At 37.8% G+C, this 12,242-nt stretch overlaps 2 protein-coding genes across 2 annotated transcripts; both read right to left on the reverse strand.

Annotated features, from left to right (window-relative positions):
* Positions 1 to 3,171: 3,171 nt before the first annotated feature.
* On the reverse strand, positions 3,172 to 3,681 carry LOC131018951 (uncharacterized). The gene has a single exon (XM_057947634.1). The coding sequence runs from the start codon at positions 3,679 to 3,681 to the stop codon at positions 3,172 to 3,174; it is 510 nt and encodes a 169-aa protein (XP_057803617.1).
* A 3,406-nt stretch (positions 3,682 to 7,087) lies between these two features.
* On the reverse strand, positions 7,088 to 8,887 carry LOC131018952 (uncharacterized). Its single transcript, XM_057947636.1, has 4 exons — positions 8,340 to 8,887; positions 7,988 to 8,078; positions 7,520 to 7,903; positions 7,088 to 7,183 (listed from the first exon to the last, which is right to left on the reverse strand). The coding sequence occupies exons 1-4, from the start codon at positions 8,885 to 8,887 to the stop codon at positions 7,088 to 7,090; spliced, it is 1,119 nt and encodes a 372-aa protein (XP_057803619.1).
* Positions 8,888 to 12,242: the final 3,355 nt, after the last annotated feature.

The following is a 12,242-nucleotide window of genomic DNA, read 5'->3' on the forward strand; positions in this document are numbered from 1 at the left end:
GCGCGATTAATCTTGAACTTTGTTTGGAATTATCATCAGTATGGAAAATGCGTATTATTGATATAACTAGGAGTACCTATTAATTTATTTTAACTCTATTTCAATATACAATTAATATCATAGATGCATAATTGTAGAATATGTTGAGGATGATATCTAAGACTTGTGGTGCCGGCAAAAAAAGTGACAACAAAAATAACAATTGATTATAAAATAAATAAAAATAATAATATTATCATTATTTTTTTAAAAAAAGTTAATATTATCGTTAAAAATATAAGAAATTCTCATAGATTTAAAATATATATATATATATAAAAAGATAATAGATACTAAAAATGGAAAAAAATAATATCAACGATCGATTTTAAAAAACATAAAAAATTAATATTAACCACCAATTCATTGGTAAAATAATAAAATAAAATATAAAAAAATTAACGAGCGAATTTTTAGTCATTAAAAATATATATTTTTCTAAATATTTAATAGTAACAATCGAATGTTAAAATAATAATAATAATAATAATAATAATAATAATAATAATAATAATAATAATAATAATAATAATAATAATAATAATAATAACAACCGAATTTTTAATCATTAATTAATAAAAATAAAACATAAAAAATAAAATTTATTAATAATCAAAATTTCAATATTTAAAAAAAAAAAAAAGAATTCGATCATTAATCGGTCGTTATTCTATCTCAACCGACTAAAATTAATGATAAAAAATTTCGATTGTTCTTGCATTTTCTAATAGTGAATTCGTCAGTTACAAGTTACAACAAAAAGAATCACACGCTTGCTCAAACATTAAGACCACATGGAACATTACATCGACAACTCCCATGTAAGTTACTATTTATTCAGAATCCAAAGTCCTAAAAAAACGGGTAATTAATCTCTAATCAAGTGACGATGTCACACAATAGTATTTAAATACAATTATTTGGGCCCCGCTTACAGCTCGTGAACAATGGGATTATAGACTTTCAATTAACATTTTTCGATCCGACAACGAGAATGGAAAGAATAGGCCATTTAGAGACAAATTTAGGGAGCTTCATTTTCAGGACTTAATTCATTAATTTGGATTTTAATAATCTCCCAAAACTCATCGATGATGTTTTAGTTAAAACTAAATGTAGTTTGAATAGGAGGCAAATCTTCAAAGTGCACACCATAATATAGGGATTGATCATATTAATTTAATCAATATTTATAAAATTTAGTATTGGATCAAATTAATTAGAGGGACATCAATTGTTGAGTATGTAATTTCAAGATGTAAAGAGGGTAATACAATTTGGAAAGCGATATGTTTTAGTTCGTCTTCATTAAGAGATGTTTTCATAATAAATTAATTATTATTTAAATAGATGTTATATATAAAGAAAAAAAAAACCTAAAAAAAACCATGAATGCACAAAATAACAAACTAAGAGCCGAACCTCATTAAAACCTTGTTATGGAAAACCCGATTGGAAAAACCATAACAAGGAAAAAGAGTACTCGTCTACAGGAAAAGACAAAAGAGGAAAAGAGCAAAAAACCCGGTGGCGGGAGGGAGAAAAGCTTCAGGAGCTCCGGCCTAACCATCGCCCCTAAGCTATTCCGGACCCCCCGCACCGCAAAGAAACGCAAAGCAAGCACGAAAAAGTACACCCTACCAAGCAAAGGGAGAAAAAAAATAAACGAGAGGGCCGAAATGCCCATCACCAACTCTACAATGACAGTTCAGTTGGTGAACAAAAAACTCAACGCCGATGGCAAAAAACGTCCATCGCGGAGAAACCAAGAAAACATGTCGCCATGACCCCAGGCTTAAGCTCACCCGGTACCTGAAAAAGAGCCACGTGATGCGCCAAACCCCAGCCCGCAAACAACCAAACTGAAGCAGCGCAAGAAAGGCACAGCTGTTGCCGCCAACGTGCAAGAGCCGTAGCTCCTGCCGCAAATCGTTAGTCCCAGAAGGTGCAGTAAGACACCCATCAACCCCGTCACTCCTAAGCAAAACAATCCTTCATCTGCTAACACGCCAACAACCTTGCCCGAACAGGTCAAACACACCCATCATCCCCATAATAAAATGCCCATATGCTGCTTGCCAAAAAGCCACAACAAAGGAGTGGCTAAGAAATTCTAATATGGCTGTGGACCGATAAATCTCTCGCAACGACATCTCGGATGCGCTCAATGCTATGCGTCCACCATCCCTCCGGAGTGTGAGGGCTGGCCATAATATCTGCTGGGGCATTACCCTCTCAAAAAATGTGAGAGACCCGATACTCCATGTTATCCAAAAGAGAGATAGCTCGATTCCAAATAGTCGCGAAGCGCCAAGGAATACAACTCGATTTGGTACTAAGGATGTGAACAACATAAGAAGAGTCCGCCTCGAACCAAATTTTCATCCATCCGCGTTTATGAGCAAAATCAATGGCCGAGATGATGCCAAGAAGCTCGGCTTCAAAGGCAAAACCAATACCACCCTCAACATGAAAACAACCCCGAACGTAGCCACGCCAATCCCGGAACACACCACCTGTACAAATCCACCCAGGCGCACCCACAGCTGAGCCATCGGTGTTGGCTTTCAACCAAGAATAAGCGGGGGGCTACCGGTACACCGAATCAAACTTCGGCGGAGGCCTAATTTTGACATTAACGCCAATCCTCCGAACCGCAAGATAATAATTCCAATCATTGCTCATGTGACCAATCTTCTTAAACGAATTATCAACTTCCACGAAAGAGGACTTGACAAACGCAAGAATAACACGACCATGGAGTTTAACTCCATCGAAATGACACTTGTTTCTCGCATTCCACAACGCCCAAATCAGAGAAAGAACACCAAGCTTCCAAAAATTGTTAAGCTGCGTGCTAAGCTTAGTTGACCAAGTAAAAACCAGAAAGCTGTGAATATCATTGCAGTGCAGCCCCTCCAAAAGATGAAACCAATCCAAGAAAGAATGCCATATAGGCTTAACCATCCAACACGACCATAACACATGATCCATATTTTTAGCCGATGAGAAACAGAAAGAGCAATAATTCGGGATGATCAGCCCCTGTTTGATAAGCTTATTAAGTGTGGGCAGCCGATCAAGAATAATACGCCAATAGGTGACGGATCTCCGAACAGAAATAAACTTATCCTAGATCCATCTACCCCAGGCTACCATCGGGAAATGGTGGCAACGCGAAGCGAAAGCAAGAGCTGAGGTCACTTCCCCATGCACCGAAGGTTTCCAAAACCGAATATCATCATCATGACCAATCGGCATCAAAAGGATGTCGCAGACGGTGTTTAGAAATTTCTCCACAAATTCCATGGCAAAGTGCCAATAACCATCATAGAAATAATCAGCAACCGTTTGCTTGAGCCTATGTCTCATAAAACTTGGAATGCTAATCTTGTCAGCAATGAAATACCCGAGCCAATCATCATCCCAAAAAAGCACCGAAAAACCTCTTCCCAAAAGGCAATAAGAATCAGCGATAAGCTCCGGAACAAGCTGCTTGATTCTACCCCAAACCGAAGAGGCAAGCAACGTGTCACACGGTCTGTCGAAACCATCAAGATAGCGACTTTGCATAAGATCATAGCCAAACTTGTGACCTTTAATCACATTCCAAGTAATCTTCATAAGAAAAGCTTCGTTCATCATAGCAAAAGACCTCACGCCTAAACCCCCCTCTTCTTTAATGCCGCACACATGTTCCTAACTGACAGCGAAGGAAGACCTCTTATTAATCACCCCCGACCAAATGAAATTTATGCAAGCTCTATCGAACTCTTTAAGCAGAGAACACGACCACTTGTAAATCATATGTGTTCTATATAAAATTCATATATGGTCATTTATGGTCCTGAGTTCGAATCCCAAAGGTAGCAAAATTTTATTTTTCACAATTCATACCTTTATACAGCGAATTCATACGTGTTCTATATAAAATTCATACATTAAAAATTGCTCTTATTTCTTATTTTAAGATGTGCTCTCACGGTAGCCCACCCCTATATATATGGAGGGCCAAATATTGAGTTCTAATCCCCAATATGGCTATATGAGTGTATATTCTCTCTCTCTCTCTCTATCTCTCTCTCTCTCTATATATATATATATATATATATATAACATAAATTTTGACCATTTTTTTGTAATTTTGGACTGTATTGCCCTTAATTTGGGCGGATTGGATCAGGTTGGGCGTAGGTTCGGGTGGTACTTTTGGCACTAATATTTTCATTTGTTCTAAGTAATTTGGTACTTTTGGCACAAATTATAACAGTACTGTCAAAAGTACCAAATTACTTAGTATTTTTTTGTTTTGCTTTCTGTTGTAACTTTTGTACAATGTTCGCTATTTTTTTAACACGCCGCAAGTGTACGGGTGCAATTGTGTATAGCAGTAACAAGGTCGAATCCACAGAGACTGAATTAACCAATTCCTATCCTAAATTATTATACTATATCTGGACAAACGAAATTAAGAGTTTTGGTTCTGAAAACAAATTAAATAAATAAACACTGGAAAGAAAATAAATCAAGCTATGAAAATGAGGAGTAACAGATAAGAGAAGATTTCCCAAGGCAAAGGTTTCAACGGATACTCCTAACTAATTCAATTAATAAGATTATTCCTAAGGCAATCTCTAAGCTAGTTCATACCCACTCCCGTGGCATACAAACCGTTGATTACATGCAAGGCTACCATCCCTGGATCACACTTCTAACATGTAATTCCTAAAAGTTCCTAGGATTAATGCCCTCACAATTATCAATTCCCTTTAGAATTAAAATAAATGTGTTCTATGTTCTTAGTTCAGGTAATAATCATCATCTCCCGATCTCAAATCAAAACCTATGATTATGCTAAATTGATGATCAAGCAATCAAGCAAACAATTATAACAAGAACATAAAAAGGAATAATACTCTCAATTAATTGAATCAAACAGTCAGAAATTCAAATCATGTCTACTCCCTAAACCCTGGGAAAAAAGGATTTTAGCCACACATAGACATATGACAAAAAATCAATATCTCAAATAAACAACTAAACATTCAATAATAAAAACCGTAGTAAAGTTGAGATTCTTCTTTTCTTCCTCCAATGATGCTCTTCGTCTCTTCAAAGCTCTCAAAAGATGTAAAAACAAAATGATAAAAAGGTGATGAAAGGTCTGTAGAATAAGTTCTTGGGGAGTATTTATATGTCCTAGGTCTTGTAGCTCTCAAAAATACCCAAAATCACTAAAAATAGAATTTTTGGGCGGAAATACGGCGTCTCGCGCGGCCGCATGGCTGACCCGCATGACGAAACAGAACCTTGACAGCTTTGCGCAGCGATCTTGTTTTGGCTCGTTCTCCCTCGTCCGAACTCCGATTTATGATCCGTTTGCGCTCACGAACTCCTCTTGAGACGAAATACAACTTATATTTCAGCCAATTCTTCCGAATTCCGCTTCATGATTTATGAAAATTCGTTCCAACACAAGGAAGTGACAAGTTCTTGACTATAAACCAATATAAGCTCAAATAAACTATCAAACACACAAAATCCTCATAACTAAACATCAAATATGACACACCAACATGTAAAAATGCATGTTTATCAACCCCCTAGACTTGAACTAATGTCCGTCCTCGGACAAAACAAAGATGAACCAAGAATGAATCAACAAGAGCGCAGAGAAAAGTGGATAACATTGTGACTTTAGATTTATCAACAAAAATACCAACATGCATTTGTATCTCCTATCATCAATATATCAAACTCATGACAAACTTCAAATTATGGTCTCAATGACTTGCAATCATCGCCAAAAAGATATTGAATATAAGAACTCTCAACTCTCAAATGTATCAATTAACATGGACGTGTATACGCTCAGTTCAAGCAGAACAAGTACTCAACCATAAGCTTGTCAATCGTCTCACCTCTCCACCACTCAATGTGTGCTCCTATAACCAAGATCAAAAAGATCTTTATTGAGGGTTGTAATGTAGGCTCTTTGGTAGGGTAGGATATATTTGGCTAAGTGACTAATAAATACTCTCAATGTAGCACAATCACCAACCTTATAACATTCTTACTCAACACAATCCTCCACCTCCCATAAACCAAAATTTTCAATACAAAATCCATCACAACTCATCAATTATTCCTCATGACATTATGACTTTCTAAAGAATCCTATATACCTTTTTTTTTTCTTTTTCTTTTTTCAATACTTTTCCCTTTTCTTTTCTTTTCTTTTCTTTTCTTTTATTTTCTTTCTTTTTTTTCATTTTTTTTTCAAACAAGTCAGGGTACTAGGATTTTTTCCAATCAATAACAAAATTCATAATTCATAATCACACATCTCCACAACGCCAACTACCCCACATCAACAATCTCCAAGTTCCCACCCACGGCTACATCAAATAAAATAGAAAATAAGGCTCAAAGGGGGCGAACTAGGATCATATATAGTAAAATGACAAATATGGGATATATATCATCTCAAAGTTATTAAGCACACTATGTGACCTTGATGGAGAAACCAAGACAAGTTCTAGTGAGAAACATGCATGCTTGAACAATCACTCAAGAATAAGAAATAAGACTGTAAAATAATGACAGTCAAGGCTCAAATCCTCACAGCTTATTTCATTGATTGCAAATACATAGAGACCATGCTTATCATTCATCACTCATGCTCAATCTCAACAATATCAACACAAACGCATGCAATTTCACAAGTTTTAACCAGAAATCATCATAAGCCAGTTATCCAACCAATCTCTACACTACTCGCATCATCAACAAGGTAACATCACAGAGAGAACCACCAAAGCAAGACCAAGAAAACTCAACGACAGAACAAAAATAACCAAAATAAAAAGTGCACCCACGAAGACACATCCCCCCAAACTTATTCACCCCCAAGGGGAATAAGTTTGAGAAGGATTTGTGGGGCACAAAACAAACTAACAAACGAAAATAAACGAACTAACCAAAAATTGGGTTGCCTTCCAATAAGCGCTATTTTTAACGTTGTTAGCTCGACAGAACAGCAAACTCTTTAAGGAGGCTGGTACAAGCAGTGCTGCGACCAGCTGCTCCCTGCTCCGTGGTGTCCATCCAAGTCTCCTCCTTTAAATTTCTGATCACCTGGGTCCTGCCAAGAAAAATAATCTGTATCAAATGTATTAAAAACATCAACTTTTACCTTTCCCGGATCTTTAGCTTTCTTGGGCACTTCGTCCTTGTGGATGCGGCATGGTTCATATACGAAGAACGTTTGGATTTCCTCATGAACTCTCAACGTGAGCTCTTATTTCTCCACATCAATCAAAGCTCTTCCCGTTGCAAGGAACGGGCGCCCTAAAATCAGCGAAATTTTGTTGTCGTCCTCAATGTCTAAAACCACAAAATCGGCAGGGAAAATAAAATCCCCCACCTTTTCGAGCACATTCTCCACAATTCCACGAGGATAAGTGACCGACCTGTCTGCCATCTGCAGCCTCATAGATGTCGGCTTCAACTCCACAATTGCCAGTTGCTTGAAAACAGATAACGGCATGAGATTGATGCTTGCCCCCAAGTCGCAAAGTGATCTCCCGAAATGCTGGCCTCCAATAATGCAGGAAAGTGTTAAACTGCCCGGATCGTTGACCTTCGCTGGCAGCTTCCTCTGCAGAATCGCGCTGCATTCTTCATTGAGCCTCACGGTCTTAAACTCCCCCAACTTCTTCTTTCGCGAGACTATGTTCTTGAGGAATTTGGCATTATGCGGCATCTCTAGTAACATCTCCACCAAAGGAACATTGATGTTCACCTTCTTGAAGATCTCTAAAAACTTATAAAGCCGTTCTTTCATCCTCTCTTTCTTATGGCGCTGAGGGAATGGTGTGATCACAGTTGCTGGTGAAGTAGCTTTCTACTTTTCTTCCTTCTTTTTGCCAGAAACCTCAACAGTGACCTCCTCAGCTTTTTCCTCAAACGGCGGTGCACTCTCATACTTTGTCGTCTTGGGCCCTTCTTGTGTAGTCCCGCTCGGCAAATCTACGATCCTATAATGATGTTGGGGAAACGTCATCCACCCAGGAGGACGCAGATGAGGTGGAAGTCGTCGGCTTTCCTCATGGACTCTCCATAAGAGCTCTTCTTTTTCCATCTCACGAGATCCATGGCTGCCTTCAGAGGTGGCTTCACTCTTCAATTCAATGGCCATGCACTGCTCCTTCGGGTTCACCTTGGCATTGTTTATAAAAGTACCCGACTGTTGGAGTTTGTTGACGGCGGTGGCTATTTGACCCAATTGGGTCTCGAACATCTTCATTTGAGTCCCCACAGCAGCGGCATTGGACTCTAACTTTTCCATCCTCTCGTCGGATTTGGACATGAACTTCATTAGCAACTCCTCTATATTCGGCTTCTTCTCTTCATTTATCACTCCATTGGTTACCGAGAAGCCTGGTGGAGGTTGAATTGCATTGTTGAGATTCTCGTAAGCCAAATTTGGTTGTCGACGCCCTCCATGATGAAACTGTTGTCCACTATTATATCCACCTTGTTGCCTATGTTGAAAGTTTCCATAGTTTCTGTCATTGATGTAGTTGGCGTCTTCTATGCCTGTTGGGATCTCCACAGCCGGCTCAGGATTGCCCAAAGTTAACGCTGCAATTCTCGAGTTCATTTCTGCCAGTTGAGTCAAAATCAATGCCATGGGATCTGAGCTAGACGCAACAACAATTTTCTTCAACTGCACTCTCTCGGATAGCCATTGATAACTGGTAGTGGCCATGCTTTCAATGATCTCCATAGCCTCCGAGCTCCCTTTCTTGAGCAGGGAACCTCCAGCTGCTGTATCTATGAACATTCTCGCACACTCTCCACATGCATTGTAAAACATGACCACCAGAGTCCCCTTATCAAAGTCATGGGACGGGCACTTCGTCAACTTCTCCTAGTATCTTTCCCATGTTTCAGCCAAAGTCTCTTCATCAAATTGCTGAAATTGAAGAATATCCATCTTCAACTTCAATGTAAGCCCAGGAGGATGAAACTTCCGTAGGAAAAGATCTGCCATGTCCCCCCATGTTGGATTGGCCCCGAGCTGCAGAGTTTGATACCACAGCTTTGCCTTATCCCTGAGTGAAAAGGGAAAAAGGCGGAGTCGTATAACGTCATCAGAGACTCCGTTTATCTTGACAATACTGCAGAGCTCTAAGAATTGCGCCAAATGCGCATTGGGATCCTCCACAGCTTGGCCTCCATACTGGTTTTGATGCACCATCGTGATTAAACCAGTCTTGAGCTCAAAATTATTTGCGTTGACTCTTGGAGGCTCGTGAAAATGATATTGCAGAGTGAAAGCCTCATTGATTAGGGCCTGTTTCTGCTCGCCAACATTTTTCTGAGCATCCAACAACGCCTGCAGCTGTTCTCTCAACGCACAGACTTCTTCTGCAGTAGCAGCCATCGTGTTTAGTGTGGCTTTACTTTCCTTGTTATTGTTAAGGTGGAGCGTAGCTTCAATCTCTGGATCAAAATATTCAAGAGGTAGATTCCCAGATCGCGTGTTCATGCACTACCTAGAAAACTCCAAGCACTAGAATCAGAACCGCATGAAAGACAAAGAACAGAATTTAAATAAACAGAAATAAAAAATAAAAAATCCAGATTAGTATCAAACAATTAACAGATAGTACTGATAAAAATCAGTCTCCGGCAACGGCGCCAAAAACTTGTTCGCTAATTTTTTAACACGCCGCAAGTGTACATGTGCAATTGTGTATAGCAGTAACAAGGTCGAATCCACAGAGACTGAATTAATCAATTCCTATCCTAAATTATTCTACTCTACCTGGACAAACGAAATTAAGAGTTTTGGTTCTGAAAACAAATTAAATAAATAAACACTGGAAAGAAAATAAATCAAACTATGAAAATGCGGAGTAACAGATAAGAGAAGATTTCCCAAGGCAAATGTTTCAATAGATTCTGCTAACTAACATGTTCAATTCAATTAATAAGATGATTCCTAAGGCAATCTCTAAGCTAGTTCATACCCTCACTCCCGTGGCATACAAACCGTTGATTACATGCAAGGCTACCATCCCTGGATCACACTTCTAACATGTAACTCCTAAAAGTTCCTAGGATTAATGCCCTCACAATTATCAATTTCCTTTAGAATTAAAATAAATGTGTTATATGTTCTTAGTTCAGGTAATAATCATCATCTCCCGATCTCAAATTAAAACCTATGATTATGCTAAATTGGTGATCAAGCAATCAAGCAAACAATTATAACAAGAACATAAAAAGGAATAATTCTCTCAATTAATTGAATCAAACAGTCAGAAATTTAAATCATGTCTACTCCCTAAACCCTGAGAAAAAAAAGGATTTTAGCCACACATAGGCATATGACTAAAAATCAATATCTCAAATAAACAACTAAACATTCAATAATAAAAACCGTAGTAAAGTTGAGATTCTTCTGTTCTTGCTCCAATGATGCTCTCCGTCTCTTCAAAGATCTCAAAAGATGTAAAAAAAAATGATAAAAGGTGATGAAAGGTCTGAAGAATAAGTTCTTGGGGAGTATTTATATGTCCTAGGTCTTGTAGCTCTCAAAAATACCCAAAATCACTAAAAAATAGAATTTTTGGGTGGAAATACGGCATCTCGCGCGGCCGCATGGCTGGCCCGCATGACGAAACAGAACCCTGACAGCTTTGCGCAGTAATTTTGTTTTGGCTCGTTCTCCGTCGTCCGAACTCCGATTTATGATCTGTTTGCGCTCACAAACTCCTCTTGAGACAAAATACAACTTGTATTTCAGCAGATTCTTCCAAATTCCACTTCATGATTTCTGAAAATTCGTTCAAACACAAGGAAGTGACAAGTTCTGGACCATAAACCAATATAAGCTCAAATAAACTATCAAACACACAAAATCCTCGTAACTAAATATCAAATATGACACACCAACAGGTAAAAATGCATGTTTATCATACAAATTATAACATTAGTGCTAAAAGTACCATCCGAACCCGAACACCCAACCCGATCCGGTACGCCAAATTAAGGGTAATACCACTCGAAATTATAAAAAAATGGCTAAAATTTGTATTTTAAAGATGGATGGCCAAATATTGTGTTTGATTGCTCAATATGCCTATCTCAAAAGTTCGCTCCATATATATATGCATATTTATATTCAATTATATGCATAATTAAGGCGGTAAGAGGCACATGACGGGTCACCTAGTGCAATGCATATTTGTATACAACGTTATGCATGTTTATGTTCAATTATATGCACAATAAAGGTGGTGAGCAGTGCCAAAAAAATTAACAAGAATTTATAATTTTTCTAATATCTAATATTTGTATTCCTATTTTACCTCTCTTTGTATTTTGACTTGGAAGGTCACTACCATGTGTCACATTCTTAGTGCATCACATAAACACAATATGTGCTCCAGATTTGTATCTATATACTCCCCCCGTCCGCCAAAAGTGGACCACTTTTACTATATCGGGCGTCCGCAAAGAGTGTACCACTTTCCTTTTATAGAAATGGTCCCACCATCCACTTTAATCTTTTATCCTTACAAACACTCTTTATTTACAAAAAAAACCATCCCAAATTCAATCTCAACCACACATTTCATAAAGTGGTGGGATCCTTTCTCCATTATATCAAAATCATCACTAATTTTATTAAATCCCGTGCCCAGCTAAAGTGGTCCACTTTTGGTGGACGGAGGGAGTACTACATAAGGACAAGGAATTTACGTGATCCACTTCCTACACACACACACACACAAATATATATATATATATATATATATATATATATATATATATAGGGAGAGGTTCAAATAAGAACCACTAAATAAAATTAGAACGGAGAACCATTTTAAGCCATTCGATCATCAAGATCTACGGTGGATGCATCATCTTGGTGGATGAATGCAGATCCTGGGTTCGAATCCTGAAGGGAGCAAAATTTTTATTATTTTTGGATGCATTAAATTTAATAGCGAATGCATTAATTTATATAGCAGATGCATTGATTTTAGTGGTTCTTATGTTCTCACGATAAGTGTGGTTCTCATTATAACCACACCCTATATATATATATATATATATATATATATATATATATATATAAGAGACAAAGATAGAGAGATGATTGGGTTCTTGTAGTATCTAATCTC

Source organism: Salvia miltiorrhiza, chromosome 3 (genome assembly GCF_028751815.1).
Source record: "Salvia miltiorrhiza cultivar Shanhuang (shh) chromosome 3, IMPLAD_Smil_shh, whole genome shotgun sequence".
Taxonomy (NCBI): domain Eukaryota; kingdom Viridiplantae; phylum Streptophyta; class Magnoliopsida; order Lamiales; family Lamiaceae; genus Salvia; species Salvia miltiorrhiza.

What these genes read in the sequence shown, in the direction of transcription:
- LOC131018951 (XM_057947634.1), bottom strand. Translation starts at nt 3,681, where the DNA reads ATGAACGAAGCTTTTCTTATGAAGATTACTTGGAATGTGATTAAAGGT.
- LOC131018952 (XM_057947636.1), bottom strand. Translation starts at nt 8,887, where the DNA reads ATGTTCATAGATACAGCAGCTGGAGGTTCCCTGCTCAAGAAAGGGAGC. An exon ending in GTGGGGACTCAAATGAAGAT is followed by an intron (nt 8,079 to 8,339) that starts GTTCGAGACCCA and finishes ACATCATTATAG; the next exon opens with GATCGTAGATTTGCCGAGCG. An exon ending in TTGAGGAAAAAGCTGAGGAG is followed by an intron (nt 7,904 to 7,987) that starts GTCACTGTTGAG and finishes CCATTCCCTCAG; the next exon opens with CGCCATAAGAAAGAGAGGAT.